General features: G+C 40.6%; 1 protein-coding gene across 3 annotated transcripts in view; it reads right to left on the bottom strand.

Annotated features, from left to right (window-relative positions):
• Positions 1-24,417, bottom strand: part of Xrcc5 (X-ray repair cross complementing 5) — a 96,383-nt gene that overhangs the window by 50,793 nt on the left and 21,173 nt on the right. For all 3 annotated transcript variants that reach the window (XM_048344801.1, XM_048344800.1, XM_048344802.1), the window contains 5 exons: positions 21,547-21,609; positions 15,573-15,710; positions 13,939-14,029; positions 11,096-11,229; positions 293-489 (listed from right to left, as the gene is read on the bottom strand). In XM_048344801.1, the coding sequence (XP_048200758.1) occupies positions 293-489; positions 11,096-11,229; positions 13,939-14,029; positions 15,573-15,710; positions 21,547-21,609 (623 nt within the window). The remainder of the gene's footprint in view (positions 1-292; positions 490-11,095; positions 11,230-13,938; positions 14,030-15,572; positions 15,711-21,546; positions 21,610-24,417) is intronic.

Below are 24,417 nucleotides of genomic sequence, written 5' to 3' on the forward strand. Positions count from 1 at the left end.
CCTTAGATATTTTAAAAGTTTGCTTAGACTACTTATATATAACTCACCAAGAGTTTCACTCCTCATTCCAAAGTCAACAACCCAGGTTGTTCTAAATCTCAAGTGAACAGCAAAGATGAATTGTGACTATAATAGACAAACATGAGAAATTGGTGCTTCCATGCCGAGGACAGATAACAAAAAGCTTCTTCTGGCCATCTTTGCAAATGCCACAAACTCCTTGGCGACATTTGAATTCCAAGCACCTCCAAAATTGCCTTAAGTCTTAAGTACAATCACACTGAGTACTTACTTGTCTTGGAAAATGTCCTGGGCAGTTATTTGATCCTTTTTCTTGATGGCTTCAGTGAGAGGGAAAAGAGTCTTTATTTTAGAAAAAGAACTCTGACATTTCGCTGTCACTTCAGTGGGAGGGTCCAGCATATTCCAAAGATGCTGCTGAATCGGGGGCAGAGGATCCCGGGGATGTAAAGCCCTGTGCAGCAGACACTGTTGGCAAAGTACAAGGATTTTAAAACACAGATGGAGATATTATATATGGCTACTTTCTATTTTCTGGCCAGGGATCTTCCATCTTTAGTTTGGAAGGGTTTCGTGACTCGTACCATAAACAAGAGATAACAAGGCAGGTTGGCCTAGAACCACATTTGTTAGCAGGACAAATCTAAAACCAAGTCTAAGCGGACACAAGCCCAGCAGCAATGACTTCTGTAGGCTTCCTAGAAGGTCGCCTCTTCTTACTGAAAGAAGCTGTGGCTGTAACCATGTGGGGGAATATACAAAGTTCCCTAAAAAACCATAACTCAAGCAGGGTGCTGGTGACTCATGCCTATCATCCTACCTACTCAGGAGGCTGAGATCTGAGGATCATGGTTCAAAGCCAGCCTAGGCAGAAAAGTCTATGAGACCCTTATCTCCAACAAGCTACTCAGAAAGAGCTGGAAGTGGCACTGTGGCTCAAGTGGTAGAGTGCTAGCCCTGAGCACAAAGAAGCTCAGAGGTAGTACCCAGGCCCTGAGTTCAAGCCCCAGGACCAGCAAATTAATTGATTAATTAAATCAAAAGATGTCTGAAAATCTGAGATTAAAACTTTTTCATTTTATTTGTCCTTGAAAATTGCATCACTTTATTATCATCTTCAAATAGTTATACAAGAGGGATTAAATTTAACATGTTCATTTATGTGTACAACCCATTTTGAAGTTTTTCATTTTAAATCTTCTACCTCACCTAGTAATACAGCACTTTCTCCTTCACTTAATCTTAGAAGTCAATCTGTAGTGGATGAAACTGGTGGCTAAAGGAGGGTTGTATATGCTCAGAGAGTTCTAGAAGGAAGTTTCTGAAAGACACTCCTAACCTATCAGAAATATGGGGTAGGAATATGTCTCTATTCATCTATCTCTGTCCATCTCCACTGCTATCATTCTTGCAGTGCCCTGCCCAACCCAATCACCTTCTCATTGGTCTCCTGTGGGTAAAGTCTTCTGCCAAAGAACTTCTTACCGTGTCCTGGGAAGTCCTGCAGGACACACCACCTGATTGCCTCTGATCAGAGTACCTGCTACCCTTCACTCACAACCTAGGAAGGATGGACTTTTCCTTCCAGACTTATTCATGTGTCCTATTCATGGCCTTAATGACCCATCTCTGTCTTCTGCCTCTTCAGAGACCTCAATAAAGTTGACTTGCCTGCCCTTCCTTCCTTCCTTCTTTCCTTCCTTCCTTCCTTCCTTCCTTCCTTCCTTCCTTCCTTCCTTCCTCCCTCCCTCCCTCCCTTCCTTCCTTCCTTCCCTTCCCTCCCCTTCCCTTCCCTTCCTCCTCTCCCTTCCCTCCTGTCTTTGTTCAATTACCATCTCCTCAGAATCTTTCTGACACTATATATGAAGCATCCCCTCGACTCATATTCTATCATTTGCTCTATTTTATATTCTGACAGCATCTATTATTACCTAAAATTATCTTATCAATTTTTATTATCTAATCTTGCTCTTTCAGATTAGAAATCTTGTCTTGATTACTGCTAAATTCAAGCACAGAAATCATGTTTGACATATAATATAAGCACATAACAGATACTGACTGAATGTCTTTCCCAGGGCTCTCATCACTGACAGAAGTATACAAGGAAGCAGCACCAAGAGTAGGGGCAGATCAAGGCTAAGGCAGGCTCTCTGCTCCTTACATAAGTAGAACTGGTCATCAAGACACTTCCCAGCTCCCTGTACTGCTTGCAGTCTAATAAACTAGGCCTTGGCAGCAAAGTAAATTTACTTTTCTGCCAGAAAAGTAAACACTCTAACAGCAATGAAATGCCATCAAGAAAAAATGAGAAGCAGTTGGATTATGTTTCTTTCCTGAGTCAAAGATTAATTTTACCACTGATCTATACCCAAGTTCTATTCTCCTTTCTAAACAATTCATTAGTAATTTTAAAGGAAAAAAGGGGGAGGAGCTGAGTAATTCCTATAATTTCAAACTACCATTTTATATTTTACTTATATTTATAATGAAGAAAATGTAAGCTACAAGTTTTAATCCACCACTACCACTACCACTACCACCAAAAACAGATACGCTTAATAGTGAATATTATTCAAGAGTCAACGTCCTACAAATTCAGAAGACCCTTGGGGAGGAATTGAAGGCCAAGTTTTCTCTAGAAATTCCATGTTTTGCTCCCTTCATCATCCCTTTCTATATAGCAGCCTCTCTTCCCTCTCTAAAGCATACTCATTCATTTCAGAGTCTGATTCCTGCTTTCTTTTTTCCTAATTATTTGACTTCCACTGAGTATCAACAAGCCTTTTCAATGTAAAGCAAAAAGAGAAAGCAAAATACCCCAAGTCCTCTAAATCTACCTGTAGTCTTCTCATGCATAAGCCTTAATTCACAATGCTCTCCCTTGGTTAATTAAAATATCTCTACTTAGGAAATCTGAACAACTAAGGTACTAATGTACTGTTAACCATAGAGAATACCAGAAAGTTGAGGCATGATTTTTGGAGGGAGGGCACAAGGGGGGAGGGGCACATGAGTGAAGGGTTAAAGGGTGACCAAATACAATCATTATAGCCAATGTACATTATGTAAAAACTAAACTATATAACTTGAGGGTAGGGATAGGAGAGGGAAAATAGGCGAGAACAGTGGAAGGAATGACATTGACCAAGAAGCACTGTACTCATAACCGGACATGGAAGTATAACCTCTTTGTACAACTAAATAATAATAATAATAATAATAATAAAAATTGCCAGTGGAGGGAAAAGGAAGTAAAATCCTAAAAAATAAGCAGCTATCAAACTTGCAGATTTACCCTCAGATATTTTTTAATATTCTATCTATGATTCAATTCACATTGTTTTCCAAAAGGAGCTAGAACAGCCAATGGACATATAACCTACTTAGTTTCCTACTAGAAAATATTCCAGATTATCAGTATAAAATTCCAGGAAATCCATTCAGACAATAAAATGAATTAAAAAAATCAACAATCAAAGATTTATAGGTTTTTTTTCTGTTTTGTTTCATTTTGTTGTTTTTTTTTTCTTTTTTTTTGCTCTTGGCTGCCAGTCCTGGGGCCTGAGCTCAGGGCCTGGGTACTCCTTTTGCTCAAGGTTCGTACTCCACCACTTGAGCCACAGTTCCATTTCCACTTTTTTGCTAGAGGCTAGCTCTTCCCTTCTTTTCTTTTAGAACTCTGTCTAAATGTCAATTCCACAGAGAAGCCCTCCTTAAGCCATCCACTTAAATATCTTTTCCTTCTTATTCCGTGGTGTTTCCCTATCACTGCTGTATCTATTGGCTTTTTCTTTGGGGTGGGGGAGGGTAGTGTTGGAATACGAACTCAAGGCCTCACACTTGCTAGGCACTCTACCACCTGAGACACAACCTCCAACTACTCTCTACCCCTTCCTCCTCTAGAGGGATCCTTGAAAGTAGTAAGCTTGTAAAATCTTTAGCACATTCTGCACTGTTAGTGCTCATTAAGTATTTGACCCTTTGGTGTAGTTTGGTTTTGGAATCTGAACTCAGGGTCTTATGTTTACAAATATTAATTTTTCAGATAGGGCGACAAATGGGACTACTACAAAAGAAAAAGTTTCTGTACATGGGGCTGGGAATATGGCCTAGTGGCAAGAGTGCTTGCCTCCTACACATGAAGCTCTCGGTTCGATTCCCCAGCACCACATATATGGAAAACGGCCAGAAGGGGCGCTGTGGCTCAGGTGGCAGAGTGCTAGCCTTGAGCGGGAAGAAGCCAGGGATGGTACTCAGGCCCTGAGTCCAAGGCCCAGGACTGGCCAAAAAAAAAAAAGTTTCTGCACAGCTAAAGACATAACCACTAAACTAGAAAGACAGCCAACCATATGGGAAAAGATCTTCATCAGCAAAGCAACAGACAAAGGCCTAATATCCATCATCTACAGAGAACTCAAGAAACTAACTCCCTCCGAGCCCAGTAAACCAATTATTAAATGGGTAAGGGAGCTAAAGAGAGACTTCACAGGAGAAGAAATAAAAATGGCAAAGAAACATATGAGGAACTGTTCAACATCCCTGGCAGTAAAGGAAATGCAAATAAAAACAACCCTGAGATACCACCTCACCCTAGTTAGAATGACCTACACTCTGAACTCAGGCAACAACAAATGCTGGAGGGGATGCAGAGAAAGAGGAACCCTTCTCCACTACTGGTGGTAGTGTAAACTAGTACAACCACTCTGGAGAACAGTATGGAGGTTCCTCAGAAAACTCAGCATAGACATACCCTATGACCCAGCCATACCACTCCTAGGCATCTGTCGTAAACAACAGGATCCAGGACACCATAAAGACACCTGCACATCCATGTTTATCGCTGCACAATTCACAATAGCCAATATATGGAAACAACCCAGATGCCCCACTACAGATGAATGGATCCAAAAAAATGTGGTACCTGTACACAATGAAATTCTACACCGCAATTAGAAATGATAAAATAATGGCATTCGCAGGGAAATGGTCAGATCTTGAACAAATAATGTTGAACGAGACAAGCCTAGAACACAGAGAACAAAGGCACATGGTCTCCCTGATATGTGGCTATTGGGGGGTAGGAACAGTAGAGATTGTGTCTGCAAAATAACAAACTTCTTTTCAAATGGTATTTCCACAGGTTTGGGTCAGCGACTTTATATCATGTCTCTAAAACCAAGCAATTACTAAATAAACATAAAAATGTCTAGGATAGGTCTATCAGAGGATCACAATAGCTCAACAGCTATATACATATGATTATATAAGATGAGGCTAAGCAAAATGAACTCCAATGCCCTTATAAGAGATCTTACTTGATATGTCACGTGAGGCCCGAAAACAGGGGTCTGGCCTGTTGATCAGAGACTTTCAACAAACCCCAAGCCTGGTCCACCTCTAGAGCTCAGAGCTCACCTGGGAGGGAACAGGAGCGGCCAGGTCCCCAGCCCGTGGTTCTGTCAAGGTGAGCGGGCAGAGCCAGGAATGAGACCCAGAGGAGGTAGGAGGCTGAATCCTGGCTCCCTTCCCTTGAATCTGCTCATCTGTGCCCTGTGCTGCAGACCCCAAGTTAAAAGTCTGCTTTTATGTTGTGGAGGCTTGAATTATCCCTGCTTCCTCTAACCAAGTGACACATTCTTTTTCTTCTTCCCCAACTTATTTTCTCATTGAACAAAATAATGGGGTTCCGTGTGTGTGTGTGTGTGTGTGTGTGTGTGTGTGTGTGTGTGTGTGTTTGTGTGTGTGTGTGTGTGCTGGTCCTGGGGCTTGAACTCATCAGGGCCTTGGCATTAGCCTTTAGCTTTCTTGTTCAAGGTTGGAGTTCAACCCCTTGAGCCACAGCTCAACTTTAGGCCTTTAGGTGGTTAATTGGAGGTAAGACTCTCATGGACTTCTTTTGCCCAGGCTGGCTTCAAACCAGGATCCTCAAATCTCAGTCTCTTGATCAGCTAGGATTACACACACACACACACACACACACACACACACACACACACACACTCATACCTATCTATATATATTGTAATTTATCATATTCACTCTCCCTTCCCATTGCTCCCTTTCTTTTTCATAGGCTCCCTTTTACTTTCATGTCTTAATGTTTTTTTTTTTCTGGTGATAGTGTTGTTTGAACTCAGGGCACTGCACTTGCTAGGTAGGTGCTCTACCACTTGAACCATGCCTCCAGCCCTTATGGGCTTTGTCATTTTTCAAATAGGGTCTTGATTTTATATGTAGGATAGCCTGGACCTCTGTTTACCTATTTCCATTTCCCATATAGCTAGGTTGACAGGCATGGGTGACTGTGTCCAACTATGGATTGAGAGAGAATCTACAGAGTTTATGCTTGAGGAGACCTTGAACCATAGTCCTTCTGATCTCTGCCAACCAAGTAGCTAGGATTACACTGTTCAGCCACATCTTCTAAATCTAGATTCCCCATATGACAGAAAATGTGTAATGTCCATCTTTCTGAGTCTAACTGATGTCACTTCACATGATGATCTCCAGCTCCATTTCCTGCAAATGATGTAATTTCATTCTTCTTTATTGCGGAATAACTCTATATGTATATATAAATATGTATTAATATATAATTATACAAATAAATATATATGTATAAACTTTTTTAATGAACTCCAAGAGATAGTAACAGGAGGATTTTACTGTTGTCATTATGTTTACTGTACTAGGTGAATTTCCTATGGCATACTCCCTGTGGTCACTGTATATGATTTTGGCACACTGGATATTGTATATATGTTTATCTGAGCTAGAGAAAGGAAAAATAAACAAGGGAGGGTATAACAAATATGACAAGAAATGTACTCCATACCTTATATAACTGTAACCCCTCTGTACATCACCTTGACAATAAAATTTTAAAAAAAACAAATAGTGGTTTTGAAGAGGGCTAGATGCATGTCTCAGAAGTAGTGTGCCAAGCACAGGACCCCAAGTTCAAACTCCCATTACCACAAAAAAAGATGTTTTTTAAGAAGTAGACTCAGTTTATACACCCCTTATTGAAAATATATAATCTGCACACATTGTTTACCTAGACAAGCCATATTAAAAACTACTGAGGAGGGCTGGGGATATAGCCTAGTGGCAAGAGTGCCTGCCTCGGATACACGAGGCCCTAGGTTCGATTCCCCAGCACCACATATACAGAAAACGGCCAGAAGCGGCGCTGTGGCTCAAGTGGCAGAGTGCTAGCCTTGAGCGGGAAGAAGCCAGGGACAGTGCTCAGGCCCTGAGTCCAAGGCCCAGGACTGGCCAAAAAAAAAAAAAAAAACTACTGAGGAGAGCTGGGGATATGGCCTAGTGGCAAGAGTGCTTGCCTCATATACATGAGGCCCTGGGTTCGATTCCCCAGCACCACATATACAGAAAATGGCCAGAAGTGGCACTGTGGCTCAAGTGGCAGAGTGCTAGCCTTGAGCAAGAAGAAGCCAGGGACAGTGCTCAGGCCCTGAGTCCAAGCCCCAGGACTGGCCAAAAAAAAAAAAAAAAAAAAAAAAAAAATTACCTTCCTCCAAAACAAAACCGCAAAGAACCAATAGCCCCCTCATCAAGTGGGCTAAAGACTTACAAAGAGACTACTCTGATGAGGAAATGAGAATGGCCAAGAGACATATGAAAAAGTGCTCTACATCACTGGTCATAAAAGAAATGCAAATCAAAACAACATTGAGATTCTATCTCACCCCCAGTAAGAATGTCATATATCAAGAAAACTAACAATAACAATTGTTGGAGGGGATGTGGCCAAAAGGGAACGCTACTTCATTGTTGGAGGGAATGTAAACTGGTTCAGCCACTCTGGCAAGCAGTATGGAGATTCCTCAGAAGGCTAAATATAGAACTCCCCTGTGACCCAGCAGCCCCACTTTTGGGTATCTATCCAAAAGACCACACACAAAATCATACTAATGCCACCAGCACAACAATGTTCATCACAGCACAATTTGTCATAGCTAGAATCTGGAACCAACCCAGATGCCCCTCAGTAGACGAATGGATCAGGAAAATGTGGTACATATACACAATGGAATTTTATGCCTCTATCAGAAAGAATAACATTGTCCCATTTGTAAGGAAATGGAAGGACTTGGAAAAAATTATACTAAGTGAAGTGAGCCAGACCCAAAGAAACATGGACTCTATGGTCTCCCTTATTGGGAATAATTAGTACAGGTTTAGGCAAGTCATAGCAGAGCATCACAAGAGCCCATTAGCTATACCCTTATGAACACATAAGATGATGCTATGGAAACGATGTTATGGAAACGATTGTTATATCACAGTTGTAACTACTTTCAACGTCCCAACTGTATCTGTAGCTTCTATTATTGATGATGTTCTTGTATCAGCTTCCTGTGGTTGTACCTACACTATCTCTGTAATCTTATCTGAGTATATTGGAAACCGTGTATACTGGTATTAGAAGTAGGAAATTGAAAGGGAATACCAAAATTGAGAGACACAGGGTAAAAAAAGACAAACAACTACAAAAGCAATACTTGCAAAACTGTTTGGTGTAAGTGAACTGAACACCTCAGGGGGGGAAAGGGAAAGCGGGAGAAGGGAGGGAGGTATGAGGGACAAGGTAACAAACAGTACAAGAAATGTATCTAATGCCTAATGTATGAAACTGTAACCTCTCTGTACATCAGTTTGATAATAAAAATCTGAAAAAGAAAAAAAACAAAACTACTGAGGATCAACTACAGGTGGTTCATGCCTGTAATCCTAGCTACTTAGGAGGCTGAAATCTGAGAATCACAGTTTGAGACCAGTCCAGGCAGGAAAGACAGGAAGACTAACGATCAATTTACTGCTTAAAAAGCTGGAAGTGGAGCTGTGGCTAAAGTAATAGAATGCTAGCCTTGAGCACAAAAGCTCAGGAGCAGCACCGAGGCCCTGAATTCAAGCCATAGGATTGGCACAAAACAAAAAATAAGCAACAACAACAACAACAACAACCAAAAAACAGAACAAAAAGAGACTGAGGGACAGGTGGCAATAGCTCACATCTATAATGCTAGCTACTCCAGAGACTGGGATCTGAAAACGGTGACTCTGAGCCAATCCAGGCAGAAAAATCTCCAAGACTCTTATTTCCAATTAGCCAACAAAAAGTCAGAAGTAGAAGTGGTAGGGCTCCAGCCATTTATGGAAAAGTCGAATGAGGGCCTGAGGCCTTGAGTTTATGGCTGGATGCCAGCAAATGAATGAAGTAATTAATGAATAAATAAAACAAAAGGATGAATAAGTATCATGGAGTGAAAAAGAATGATAATTAATAATATTAAAATACATTGCAACTACATTAAAAAACAAAACAAAATTCTTCCCCACCCAAAAAACAAAATCTTGACTATGCTATAAAAACTAAAGATATTGGTGCTCACATCTTTGAAAATAAAAAGCCTTGGTTTATGACTTGCTCCTATTTGTTATTCAACCCACATTTATTGAACCTAAGTAGACTGCACCCTAGATCAATGTACCACGTAGGCATGTTGGAAAGCTTTCCCACTGCTCTGACCCTCCATTACTTGTAAATGATACAGCCTTCAGATCTTACATCCCTCAAACTCACCAAAGGACTATTTTTTTCAGTACTAAGATTTGAACTCAGGGCCTCACACTTGCTAGGCAGATTTTTTTTTTTTTTAACCACTGAGCCATTCCCCAGCCCTTTTTCTGCACTAGTTGTTTTTGAGATAGGGTCTTCCTTCCTGTCCAGATGTACACCTGGACCTCAACTCTCCTATTCTAGGTTTCCCATCATAGTTGGGATGAGAGGCACACTCCACCATGCCTCGCTTCTTTTCACTGACATGAAGTCTCACAACCTTTTCTCCGTTGACTAGCCTGAGACTGCAATCATCCCTATCTCATACTTTCATACAGCTGGAATGATAGGCATGTGCTTCTGTACCCAGCTATTAGTTTGAGCTACAGGTTTGAGCTATTAGTTTTGGCCAGCCTAGATGCCAATCACAATGCTCCTGATCTCAGCCTTCCAAGCAGCTAAGATTACACACATGAGCCACCAAGTACCCAGCTAAGAACTGGTTTGGTTGGGGGTTTTTGATTGTTTTTTAATCAGTCACTTAGAATTGATTATGCTAAGAGTAATAAATTATTCACTGACCTGGCCTTTAAACTTCCTATTTCTCATTTCAGCACCAAAGTTTTTTTTCAGTCATCAAGAGAATCAGCAGCCTCTTCTGAGCAGAGGATCCCTTATGGGGATCCCCTAACTTCGGTCAGTTAAGGATGTTTTGTAAGTCAAAGGGACCATGCCTGCTTATTACCCCATCACACATCTGCCCACTAAGGCTGAAAAGCCATGCTCCATTTGGTGTCAGAGAAGTCAATGTCCTGCAGACATTACCTTAACTTAGGAGCAAAATATCCCTTCCCCTTCAACCCTGGTCTGTCCCTTCCTTTCCTTGACATAAATAAGCTTTCTTGTCAACTCCTCTAGTGTTCTTTAATCCAATTCCTACCTTCTAGTTTCTCTGGCCTAAGATCAAGAAACATTTTATATTTTTCTCCATTTTAGTTATTCTTGAATCATTTCACAGCTATAACCTATGAAAGATTCTTTTTTGTGTATGTGATACTGAGGTTTGAACTCAGAGCCTCAGCTTGCTAGGAAGGCACTCTGCTATTGAGTCAAAGCCTACATTAGCCCTTTCCAGTATGGTGATTTTTTGATAGGTTCTTCCTGACCAGGTGTGCGCTTGGGCTGTCATCTGCCTAGTGTAGGCTTCGTATCATAGCTGGGATTATAGGCAGGTACTACTTCACCTAACTTCAGTTGAGAAGGAGTCTTGTGAACTTTGCTGCCCAGGCTGAATTGAACTGAGATCCTTCTAAGTGAAAAATGATTCAATTTTACTTTTGCATTTTTTGCTTTTTCAGTAGGGAAAGAAAATTATTCTTCTATTAAATAGATCAACAGGGCCCCCAAAGGAACTAGTCATGACCACAGCTTCGCACTTAGCTTTGCTTTATTTAAAAGAAATATGATTGTCTCATTTTCCTCTCTTACCTGGAATAACCTCTGAAATTCAGGATTTGGGATTTTAGTAGTTTGAAACAAGTCTTCAATGGTATCTTCTTCCTCATCTTTCTTAATCAAACTCATAGAGTCAATCAGCTCGTCAACAGCACTCAACTGTGCCTCTTAAACAAAAGCAGAAAGGAAAAAATTATCATTCCATTACTCTCCATGAAAAAGAAATGTTTCCCATTTATAAATCTCACAAGAATATTGGCAGGTTAAATAGTACTGGCTATGCCACAAATATTCTCTAGTTATATAAGAACTTAAGCTGAGTTTCGGTGTTCTTATTTGTGAAAAGAGCAATTTAGAGTAGTTGACTTCTTAGGTCTTTCTAAATTCACTCCTCAGTGAACCTTTGGCAAGAGTATCATAACAAAAGCAAAAAGAATTTGTTCTAGAAAAATAAACTACATCATACAAATGAGCTAATATTTTTAAGTAGCAAGACAGGAAACTATTATAAAAGAATAAACTTGCTACTAGTGAAGCATAAGCTCTCTAAAAACTTAATTGAACTTTTTATCAGAGTGCAACACCTTCACAAGAAGATACTATTTAGAACAGAGTAAGTGAATTTCTTTATAATCTTGTCAGTCAGCTCTTTCTTCCTACAAAGTATCATGACACTAGGCACATGACACTATGCCTATACACATACCTGAGAACATGTCTTAGCCCCACTCCATTCAAACTCTAAAGTGCCTTGATGGCAAAAACATGACAACTACTCTTCTTTATGTCTCACTGAATGCCTAACAGAAAAAGCAAGTGCTCCTTAGTAAAAAAAAAAAAATCTATCAAGTCAACAAATGGCACAGCCCAAAGCAATGTGAGTGAAAGGTAACTCTTCTCCAAAGTGCTTCTAACCACAGGCAACTTTCACCCTGCTGATTCAGAACAGTTCAGTTGTTGAGCTAAAACACTGACTTTAGATTTAATTACTTGTAAAGGTAAACAATTCTGTAAAAGTACTTTATTCTTCTACTCTTCATCTTTTTCAGATATGAAAGAGTATAGACACTTATCATGAGACACTGCATTCCTGTGTGTTAACTTTCCAGGGAAGGTTTTAAGCAATGGCATAGCCATTATCCTCTTAGTGTCATCAGTCCATTGTCTACTGGTAATAGTTAAGAGCCGGAACTAACATAAGACTATTCTGTGAACTACCAGCTACTACCACTAGTTAGCCTCACGCAAGATCATTGGCACTGCAAACCCTACAGAAAATGTTAACAGACTTATGTTAAGTCGCAGAAATCAGATCAATGGATTAAAAGATATCTAGTGTTTTAGGTTCTGGGTGATTTATAAGATAATTTCTCAAAAACATTCTCTTTAGAATATCCCTCATTGAAAGTTAAAACCATCAAGAGGCAGAGCTGGGCTGGGAATATGGCCTAGTGGTAAAGTACATGAAGCCCTAGGTTCAATTCCTCAGCACTACATGCATAGAAAATGGCCAGAAGCGGCACTCTGGCTCAAGTGGCAGAGTGCTAGCCTTGAGCAAAAGGAAGCCAGGGACAGTGCTCAGGCCCTGAGTTCAAGGCTCAGGACTGGCAAAAAAAAAAAAGAAAGAAAAAAGAAAAGAAAAGAAAAGAAGTGGTGCTGTGGCTCAAGTGGTAGCCTAGCCTTGAGCAAAAAGAAGCCAAGGACAGTGCTTAGGCCCTGAGTTCAAGCCCCACAACTGGCAAAAAAAAAAAAAAAGAGGCAGAGCCATATTGTAACACAATAGCAATGACACATTCAGGCTCCTTCTTGCTTCTTCCTTCTTTCCCTGTCTCTAGACAGAAGGTAGATACCAGCACTAGAGACCTACTTGATTCTTGGCCTTTTTATAGTAATCTTCTACTGAGAGGTCTAACCAAAACAAGACACTGGGGGCTGGGAATATGGCGTAGTGGCAAGAGTGCTTGCCTCTTACACATGAAGCTCTCGGTTCCATTCCCCAGCACCACATATATGGAAAACGGCCAGAAGGGGCGCTGTGGCTCAGGTGGCAGAGTGCTAGCCTTGAGCCGGAATAAGCCAGGGATGGTGCTCAGGCCCTGAGTTCAAGGCCCAGGACTGGCCAAAAAAACAAAAAACAAAAAACCAAGACACTGGAGAATCTATGTTCAACACTCACCTCATTCCCTAATCCTACACTGACACAAATTGTATGAATTTGTCAACTAATACCTTCATCATCATCTGTTGATTTTTTTTCCCAGATGTTCTCTAGGTTCTGCCCCAACTAAATTTCATTACAACCTTCTTAAACAATGAGCTCTCTGGAAGATTGGAACTGAGACTGTAAGAATAACTCTGCAGTCAGATGCTTAAAAAGTTTTCTCATCAAACTCAAAGTAATTGTTGAAAGCTGGAAATAAGTAACAATGAGATCCTGACGATTGTTGTTAATTACAAAGGAAGGGCAAAGAGGAAAGTTAAACCTTAGCACTGTCACTTTCATTTCATAGATATAACTGATTCTATGCAGGATACTAAAAATGCAGGTTTAATGCCACACACTAATTCACTTCAATAGGGGCAAATTTTCTGCTCACAACTACGGAACAGACATTCAGCACCAGCAAGCTGCTCCCTGATACAACCTCAAAGTCAGAAGTGAAACACGACACTATGTGGACCGTTTAGGGGAAACCTAACCCCACTACTTGAAAAATATCTGGTGAACTACCATCATTATTATGTGAGTGTGTGGCAGGAATCTAACTGATTCCATCCTATACAATCCTGGCCTCCTTCAATGTTGGCAGCCAGGCACTTTCCCAAGGTCAGGCTGCATTTTGAGTCATTAGAGAGTTTCATGGGAATAAACTCACCTGAAGGAGTACATTTCTTATTATTTTTCAGTGATGAAAACATGTACTGCCGCAAGTCTTCCATGAAAGGCAGCTGCACATACACTAAACACTAATGAGAAAGAAGAGATAAGAGCAGAAGCAATCAAATTAATGGGAAAATATATTTTTTTAAAAAGGTCCCAACACAAAGGCACAATGCTTATGTGCCTCCGATTATATAAAATAGTATTTGTTGAAATGTACTGCAGGCAATGGAAAGGGGTTTTTTTCTTTGTCATTGTTTTTATTTTCTTTTGTCTTGTTTGTTCATTTATCTGTCTTTGGAAGGGCAAAAGGGGGCACCAAAATAGGGAGCCAAAGAGTGAACAAATGCAACAGTGGTATCCATTAGACACTGTGTTGAAAATGAGCTATACAACTTCTGGATGGGGACAAGAGGGAAAAACTGGGCAAGTGAGGGAAGGGGTATAACATTGTCTAAAAAGAAATGTACTCTTTACCTGACTTATGTAACTGTAACCTCTCTGTATATCACCTTTGTAATAATAAAAAAAAAATTTTAAGTTCCCAAATGCTGTAAAAGTGGCACAACAGAAATACTTTAAAATCTGGCACATGAAAAGTGTTTTGACTTCTATACTGACTTTATACAAGTTCAAGCAGTATAAAGGAAACATAAAAGAAATGCTTCAAAGAAGACTACTGAATTCTAACTGTAAAAATGCATGACCAAGTAGAACAAATGAGAAAAATCAGGGTGCCTGGATAGCTAACCTGGAAGTCAAGAAATCTGCCTTCTCTTTTATATTTCTACCATACTAAGTTCTCTGAGAAACAGGAAATCACAAAAAAAAAATAAATTATCATCTTTGTTATTCCTCCCCAACATTTTTTATCTGCATCAATAAGAGGGGATTAGATTTTATGTGATGATATATGCATACAATGTATGCACACGTATGCATAATGAGAGTCATCCATCCTCTATCACTCTCTTTCCCTTTTTCCTCCCTAGAGGAAACAGAGAATTTCCTACTAAACTGAATTTCATAAGGTTCACAAGAGAATCACATCCTCAACCTTTACTTATAGTCTTTACTTGTTAAAATGGAGGTGATTTATTTTCCCACTTGTATGGATTTAATTTAAAAAAACAAACTTTACTTATGCATACTGGTACTGGGGCTTGAACTCAGGGCCTGAGGCTCTTGCTTAGCTTTTTTTGCTCATAACTGGTGTTCCACCACTTGAGCTACACTTCTAGTTTTAGCTTCTGCTGCTTATTGGAAGAGGTAGGAGTCACTGTATTTGTCTGCCCAGGTTGGCTTCAAACTGTGATACTCAGATCTGTCTATTGAGGATCTAGGATTTACAGGTGTGAGCCACCAGTGCCCAGTTCTGTAAATATATTCATAATTCTTGCTGTTTCTATACAACATGAAAGCCTGGTGCACAAACCAGTAGTACCAGCATTACCTGAGAGCTTGCAAGAAATGCAGAACCTAGGCCCAACCTTGGACCTACAGAATTAGAATCTCCATTTTAACAAGATCCTCAAATAATTTCTATATATGTTAATGCTTCAGAAGCACTGTTCTGAACAGTGTAAGGAATGAAAAGAAAATATGAATAAAAAGACATGTGGGTTTTACCTCATATGCTTCTTTAATAAGAGGAAAAGCCACGCCAACTTGAGGGTTAGTTTTTTTGCCATAAGCATATCGAATTATGGCCACCATGTCTAATTCATCCAAAGCATGAATCAAGGAGGAAAGCGCAACTGCTGCCACCTGTGAAAAAAAGATGTGGCTATTACTATACATCCAAGGTGTAAGAGCCTCAAGCAGAAAAAAAGAAAAGAAAAAGTATATCTATACAAGCTCCATCCACTTTCTATCTCACAAAACTTTTAACTGCTCCTAGGTGCTGAAACACAGTTTGGTGGTAGAGGCCACTTAGATTCGTAATGATCACCCGCACCACCAAAAATAAATAATAGTGAATAGCCATTTTAATACGTTACTCACTGTAAGGCCAAACTGTACATTTAGTGTGACTCTTTGAGGACTTTATAACCAAGTCTTCCATTCCTGCTTCAGTCAACCTTCCTTCTCCTCTGAATTCATATCTTTACCCTACAAACTTATAGTCATCTTTGTCCCTCTCTCTCCATCAATTACTGCTATATCTAGCTTTCCTTCTCTTCTCAAAATTTCATGGATGGGTAAGATGCCAGTGGTGCACACTTATAATCCTAGCTACTCAGAAAGCTGAGATCTGAGGATTACAGCTTGAAGCCAGCTCAGACAGAAAAGTTCACGGGATTCATCTCCAATTAACTGCCAACAAGCCAAAAGTAGCTGAAGTGGTAAAGCATCAGATTGAGCAAAAAAAACTAAGGGATAAGCCTCAGGACAGAACATGCACACACATCTGTGTATGTACAAGCAGTTTCTACTTGTTGTTGCCACTATTTTGAACACAATTATTCTTCAATCTAATTCAACCCTCACTTCCTTACTCACCCATCCATGGCCTACTTGCTCCCAATGCTGCTGCTGCTAGATGCACAGCAGCTTCTGCCCATCCACACTCCTATTTCTTTGACTAGAGATCTGGAGCCAGATGCCAGTGGTTCATACCTGAAATCCCACCTACTTAGCAGGCTGAAGTCTGAACATGTTTGTTCAAAGTCAGCCCTGGAAGGAAAGTCTGTGAGACTCTCATCTCCAATTAACCACCTAAAAGCCAGAAGTGAAGCTGTGTCTCAAAGTGGTAGAATGTTAGCCTTGGTCACAAAAGCGCCCTGTCCCTGAGTTGAAGCTGCAGGACCAGCACAAAGGAGAAAAAGGGAGGAAAGAGAGAGATAGCCACAACTGCCCATAGCCCAAACTACACTACTTGTCCTCCTCACTTTTTCCTCTTAACTCCCACTTCCAATAACACTACCACCCACTCACCCAAACAAGAGCCTTTGGTAATGCCACTTTTCTTACCCCTCAACACTATGTGCTATCTCTCAAATCCATCATTGCCTCTCCCATTCAATACACTGACTATATTATACCCTTCCATCAAAACCTCCAACCATTCCAGCCTCAGTGAGCTGGTCAGTGACCTGAGGTGGGTCTTAAACTTCCCCCATTTGGTACTTTTGCCCATATAACTTCCTCCTGGCTGAAATGTGCACTTCAAACCTGACTCTAGCTTCAAACCCATTTTCAAGGTTCAGGAGATTGACAACCTCTCTATTTGAGATTTGTCTTACTCATCTCTCTCTCACCCAAACTCCCCAAACAAAATGCACTTTCCTGGTGTTACTTCTAACCTGTATTAAAGTTAAGCTCGGGGCTGGGGATATGGCCTAGTGGCAAGAGAGCTTGCCTCGTATACATGAGGCCCTGGGTTCAATTCCCCAGCACCACATATACAGAAAATGGCCAGAAGTGGCGCTGTGGCTCAAGTGGCAGAGTGCTAGCCTTGAGCAAAAAGAAGCCAGGGACAGTGCTCAAGCCCTGAGTCCAAGCCTCAGGACTGGCAAAAAAAAAATTTAAATTTTAAAAGTTAAGCTCTATGTATCCAAATTTCATTTATAAAAACTATGGCCTCAGTACTTTGCCATGGAAATCCTCTACAGTATCTTAATAGAGATAAAGATAAATTCAGCTCAATATAAGGAATACTTACTTAGTACCTATTTTTTGTTAGGTACTCTTAGATCTTGTCAGAAAACAAAAATAAGTCCCTGCCCTCACTGAGCTAATACCTTCTTTACGAGCAGAAATGAGAAATGTACCTAACAAGTGGTGTATGACTTAGTCAATCCTATATGAGAAGATCAGATAGCATACAAAGGGAGTCTGAAGAAGTGATTGCTTCCAATTTGTTTGGATGTTTTTATTTGTATCTGACAAGACCAATTAGGATATTTACATTAAGTAAGGATAGGGGTTATTTATGAAAGACTGCTACACTGTAATGCTATATAATACCTCTATTTCACTCAACCACAGTCCCATTTCTTTTTTCTCTTTTCCCCTTCTCTTCCATACAAAATGCAAACAAGTAATGTATAGATTTTTTTGGAAGTATTGGAATTTGAATTCAGGGCTTCTTCTTCCCTAGGCAGGCTCTCTACTGCTGGGGCCACACCTATTCTTTTGATTCCAGTTATTTTTTATATAGAGTCTTGCTTTTTACCCAGGTTGGCCTTAACTGTGATTCTATCCGGTTATAGATAGAATGACAGGCATACACCATCATGTCCACTTATTAGCTGAGATGGGGGTCTTTCAAATGTTTTGCCTGAGCTGGCCTTGAACCACAATCCTCTCAATTTCCATCTCCCAAGTAACTAGGATTACAGGCATTTATCATTTGCACATAGCTAGCAGCAAATTTTTTTAGAGGAAGCTATTCACAGAATCTGAATATTTAGTTTTCAAATAATACTCTCCATCCAATTTCACAACCCACATAATGCACCTAACTGGTGGCCTTGGGAGACATTAACAGGGATGGAAATCTGACTGGCTCACAAGAAAATAAGTAATCATTGCTGACAAAATGAATCCTCATCTGGAACAAAACTCACCAATTCACCCGTCTGCTAAGAAGCATAGATTAATTTCTATTCTACATGATCATCCTCTAGATGTGTGAAGAGTGCTATTATGTCTGTCATCCTTCCTACTCCCTTATCTACCCACACAAGCCTTCCCGAGGCAATTACTTCACTGGAAATGCTCATACAACATAGCTTCCTCCTCCCCTGCTTAGCTCAGAAGCTCTCGGTAGATAATATCACCTTTTGGCCACCACATCAAAAACTGACACCACAGAATAGTCTCCTGCCATTAAGAGAAGAAGGCATCTTTATCTGAATAACCTCAGAGTGACACTACAAAATATAATGTGAAAACTCACTACACAAAATGGAGTTATTCACATCACAGACCACAAAAACAGAGTTAAGTGGCCATGGGAAAGATGGGGAAATGCCCAGAGGACCAATGTCATCTGAGACAGCCTACCCTATCTTTAGAACTACCTGTACTTTCCAAGCGACAGTAATTTTATCCCTAGCCTGACTTGGGCACCTCCACAGTTCACCACTCAGAGCTCATCCACTCCTTCAAATACTCAAACTGTTAAAGAACCTTCTTTCATAATAATTGGCATAGATTTTTCTGACCTAATAAAACCCTCAAACCTGCGTTGTTCTTACCACAGGCCATCAGGTCTGTGCATGTATGTGTCAGAGTATAATCCTATCTGGGTTTGTTTGTTTATTGTCAGTCCTGGGAATTCAACTCAGGTACTGGGCTGTCTCAGAGCTTTTGTGCTCAAAGCTAGTGCTCTACCACTTCAGTCACACCTCCATTTCTGGCTTTTTGGTGGTTAGTTGGAGATAAGGGTCACACAAACTTTTCTGCCTGGACTGGCTTTGAACCGTGATCTGCAGATCTTAGCCTCCTAAGTAGCTAGGATTATAAGCATGTCATCATTCAGCTGTAACTCTATTCTTTATTCTCAATTTTTTTTAAGTCTCTTTATGGGAGATTTGACTTGACATCAAAATTAGTTACCTATTTGAGGCCAAATTTGACCTACACAATTCACTAGGCTTCTCTTAGCAATAAAGTCTAGAGAATTATCCAGTACATGAGTCTCAACATATCTTTGTGATACAATGTTCTTCACTGAATACCCAGCAATTTGCATGAAGTGATTAGAATTTCCTTTGTGTGAAGGGACAAATGTGGGTTGAAACTTCAGCATAATTTTTTTTTTAATTATAAGCTTGGCTGCAGTGGCTCATATCTACAATATTAGCTTCAAAAAATTATGGTTCAAAGCCAGCCAGGGCACACACAAAAGCCAGAGATTCTACCTCCAAGATAATCATAAAAAGAGACTATCAGTGAATTGAGGAAGCAAGAGAAGTGAGGCCCTGAGATCAAACCATAGCACCGGTAAAAACAAAAGAGAAGTCACAGCTAGACAACATGTATCAGGCTAGCACACTTTTTTTTTTTTTTGGCCAGTCCTGGGCCTTGGATTCAGGGCCTGAGCACTGTCCCTGGCTTCTTCCCGCTCAAGGCTAGCACTCTGCCACTTGAGCCACAGCGCCGCTTCTGGCCGTTTTCTGTATATGTGGTGCTGGGGAATCGAACCTAGGGCCTCGTGTATCCGAGGCAGGCACTCTTGCCACTACGCTATATCCCCAGCCCTAGCACAACTTCTAAGAGGACTTAGATTCAACATATGACTAGATTCATGCCTAAGGTACTCTAATAAATGCATTCGGAGTAAAAGATAAATATTTCTTTCTCCTAATTTTAAGTGTTTACATAGAACAATGACATATCCATCTAAATCAGCAGCCAGCTATTCCCTTTCAGGGGTAAAGAGAAAAAAAGGACTCCAGTTGAATGCTGATGGTTCACAACAATAATCCTAGCTATTCAGGAGGCTGAGATCTGAGGACTGCAGTTCAAAGCCAGCCCAAACAAGAAAGTCCATAAGACTTATCTCCAATTAATCACACACAAAAAAAGCTGCAAGCAGAGCTGTGGCTCAAGTGGTATACTGTTAGCCCTCAGTAAAAAAAAAAAAACACTCAGGTAAATAAAGTGCTTGCCTCATATACATGAAGCCCAGGGTTCGATTCCTCAGCACCACATATATAGAAAAAGCCAGAAGTGGCGCTGTGGCTCAAATGGTAGAGTGCTAGCCTTGAGCAAAAAGAAGCCAGGGACAGTGCTCAGGCCCTGAGTCCCAAGCCCCAGGCCTGGCAAACAAAAACAAAAACAAACAAACAACAACAAAAAACTCAGGACATATCCCAAGCTCAGAGACCAAGACCTAAGACAGGCATTTATTTAAAAAAAAAAAAATTCCCCTTTCACATCAACACCCTAACAAGCCCTCTATTTTCAGTTGGCTCATTTCAAGTGCAAATTCTTCCAGAACTTAGAAACCTGCTTAAGCTGTTGTAAACAGATGCAAGACCAAAATCTTCCAGTTATAACTGACATCTTTAAAGGAATAGTAAGCTCTAACTTGGAGGTTAGAAAGAAATATCTACAAAGAAGGTAAGTATTAGAGTAAAAAAAATGCAAGTGTCAAGGTTTGTTAGCCAGGCAGAAAATAGTCCAAAAAGAGAAAATCTTGGGAAGGCAGGAAAAGAGAGTGAAAAGAGGGGGAGGAGAGAAAAAACAAATGCCCCCAGTGATGAAACTGTCCAATGAGTCACTGAAGTACTCTTCAGGGTGCTTACGCCAGCACTTAATGTTCAAAGCTTATAAAAATCAAATGTCAACCTCACTCCAACCCTTAACATTTGACCATGAAATTCCCAAATCTATACACAACTGGATAAAATAGTTTTTGCATTTAATACTTACCTGGTCTTTCACTGCATGACCATACCCACAGGTCTTATTCATCCTAAAACAAACTTATTTATCATTTCTCCATTTTCAGAATTAAAGGTCAATGAATGTTACCACTGCTGTTGCATTAACGCATGCCATTTGAAACTATAATGCTACAAACAACCCACTTTCATAAAACAGCAATTTAATCCCATGGCACTACCTAGAAGACCCACAGCCAACTCACCTCATCACCTTTTGCTGCAAAAACCTTTAGAACCTGATTTCCCATAAAGAATCTCCTCTGGACCTACAAGATTAAGAGAGAGGGAAAAAAAAGTGGTCTTGATTAAGAACATGAAACAGATGTCCTACATTGTTAAGAAATACTCTTTAAAATATTCTTATTGGAAAACATATTCACAGCTACTAGAAACAACTTCTATTATTTAATTAAGGCTCAGTTCAGGTCACAACAATACCTAGTATGTATCCTGTGTAATTCTGGGAACTACAAACACTATGGTGTTTGTTAACAAGACATAATTTTGTTCTTGAGGAGCTTACACAGATTAACATGAAACTAATTGCAATGTAGTGTTGCAGACCAGGGTTATGTGGTATCAAAGAGTATGGAAGAAAGAAAGGTGGTCATTAGGGTTTAAGAAAGGTGACACCTGGGGCTGGGACCTCCTACACATGAAGCTCTCGGTTCGATTCCCCAGCACCACATATATGGAAAACGGCCAGAAGGGGCACTGTGGCTCAGGTGGCAGAGTGCTAGCCTTGAGCAGGAAGAAGCCAGGGACAGTGCTCAGGCCCTGAGTCCAAGGCCCAGGACTGGCAAAAAAAAAAAGAAAAAAGAAAGGTGACACCTAGTGGGCTGGGAATGTGCCTAGCATGCATGAAGCCCTGGGTTTGCTTCCTCAGCACCACATAAGCAGAAAAGGCCAGAAATGGTGCTGTGGCTCAAGAGGCCCTGTGGCTCAAGAGGTAGAGTGCTAGCCTTGAGCAAACAGAAGCCAGGGACAGTGCTCAGGCTCTGAGTCCCAAGCCCTAGGACTCGCAAAAAAAAAGAAGGGAGGGAAGGAGGAAGGAAGAGGGGAAGGGAGGGAGGGAAGGAGGGAGGGAAGAAGGAAGGAAGGAAGGAAGGAAGGAAGGAAGGAAGGAAGGAAGGAAGGAAGGAAGGAAGGAAGGAAGGAAAGAAGGAAGGAAGGAAAAAGGAAAGAAGAGAAGAGAAAGGAAAAGTAACACTTAGGACTACATTCAAAAGATAAGGTGGAATTCACCAAGAGAAATGAGAAGTGTCTGGGCACAAGGTCCTAGGCAGAGACAAAACATAAAAGTGACATAAAAGCATAGGACACGCAGGGAGAGGCTTCTGGAATAGTGTGGTGCCCAAGTGCCAGAGATGGGAAAGTAGATTAGAAATTAAATAGACCATGGAATTGCTTAGAAACAAAGTCAAATGGATTGGACTTCATCCTTAAGACAAGTGATGAGGCTCCGATGAACTCTAGAAGATTCAAGTGAAGAATAGATTTTAGAAGATTGGCGATTGGGAAAGGGAAAGTAGTTAAACAAAAATGAGTAGGTCCTTTTCACTCTTTCTAAATTCAATCACCTTATCTAGCAGAGTGTGGTTGGGGCAAGGTTAAGGGAGGAATAGTAGCTCTACGGATATTAGATTAGAAAAAAAGATACCTAACAGTTCCTGAAATCATAACCACATCCTCCTCTACCAAGATCAACTTCTCTCTGATACAGCAATCTGGAGTCTGGAATTTATTTATAAGAAGATACCATGTGCTATACTACATTTTTTTTCTGCCATCTAATCTTTAAACTAAAATATTTGGAGCACTCTCAAGATAAACAGCAGCTCAAGCTGGGTGCTGGTGGCTCATGCTTATAATCGTAGCTACTCAGGAAGCTGAGATCAGAGGATCAAGGTTTGAAGTTAGCCTGGGCAGAAAAGTCTTTGATTCTCTTATCTCCAGTAAACTACTCAGAAAAAGCTGGAAGTAGCACTGTACTTCAAGTGGTAGAGTGCTAGCCCTGAGCACAAAGAAACTCGGGGACAGTGTGCAGGCCCTGAGTTCAAGCCCCAAGACCAGAAAAAAAAAATTAGCAGGTCAAAAAGAAGTCTACCAGCTGGGGTTATGAAGCACATATACATCCAAAGCCTTTTCATCTCCATTTCCATTCTCTATGTGAAAATCAGTATTCTTTCAGGTATAGTACCACATGCCTGCCTATAATCTCAACACATAGGGCAGAAGAACTCCAAATTCAAGGCCAGCCTGGCTATATAGCAAGATGCTGTCCCAAAATTAACAAGGAAAAAAAAACAAAAAAAAAAAAAACGCAAGAGATAGAGGGAAAAAAAAAAAAGAAGGGAAGGAGGGAGGAAAACCATAATTCTGAGGCATATTGGAATAATAATTTTAATTTGCTATATTCATAAAGATTTACTTGCCCTTTTGCCTATGAGAATCTGTAATAGCTCTCTACTAAAGAATAGCTAATTGCTGGTGGCTCACATCTGTAATCCTAACTACTCAGGAGGCTGAGCTCTGAGGATCACAGTTCAAAGCCAGCCAGGGCAGGAAAGTCCCCATCAGACTCTTCTCCCCAATAAACCACTCAATAAAGCCAGAAGTGGCACTGTAGCTCAAGTGGTAGAGCATTAGCCTTGAGCAAAAAAGCTCAGGGACTGGGGCCCAGACCCTGAGTTCAGGCTCCCTGACCAACAACAACAAAAAAAGGTAATGCTATCTCTTCTTAATGACATTCTAAATGACATTCTTCTAAATGACATTTTTTTAAGCCAGATATTTGGAAGAAGTTCTGGTTAAATTCTTTCCTCTCTAATAATTCAATACTGAGAACACGACAGCTTATAAAGAAACTAAGCCAGGTGTCAGTGACTCACTGGCTCACACCTGTTATCCTAGCTACTCAGGAGGCTATGATCTGAGCATTCTTGATCAAAGTCAGCCAGGGCAGGAAAGTCTGTGAGACTCATCTTCAAATAAGCACCCAAAGAGTTACAAAGGCAGGAGCCTTTAGCTCAAAAGCTAAGGGAGAGTGCGCCAAGTCCAATCCCCAGGACAAG

The sequence above is a fragment of the Perognathus longimembris genome, chromosome 4, assembly GCF_023159225.1.
Source record: "Perognathus longimembris pacificus isolate PPM17 chromosome 4, ASM2315922v1, whole genome shotgun sequence".
NCBI lineage: Eukaryota > Metazoa > Chordata > Mammalia > Rodentia > Heteromyidae > Perognathus > Perognathus longimembris.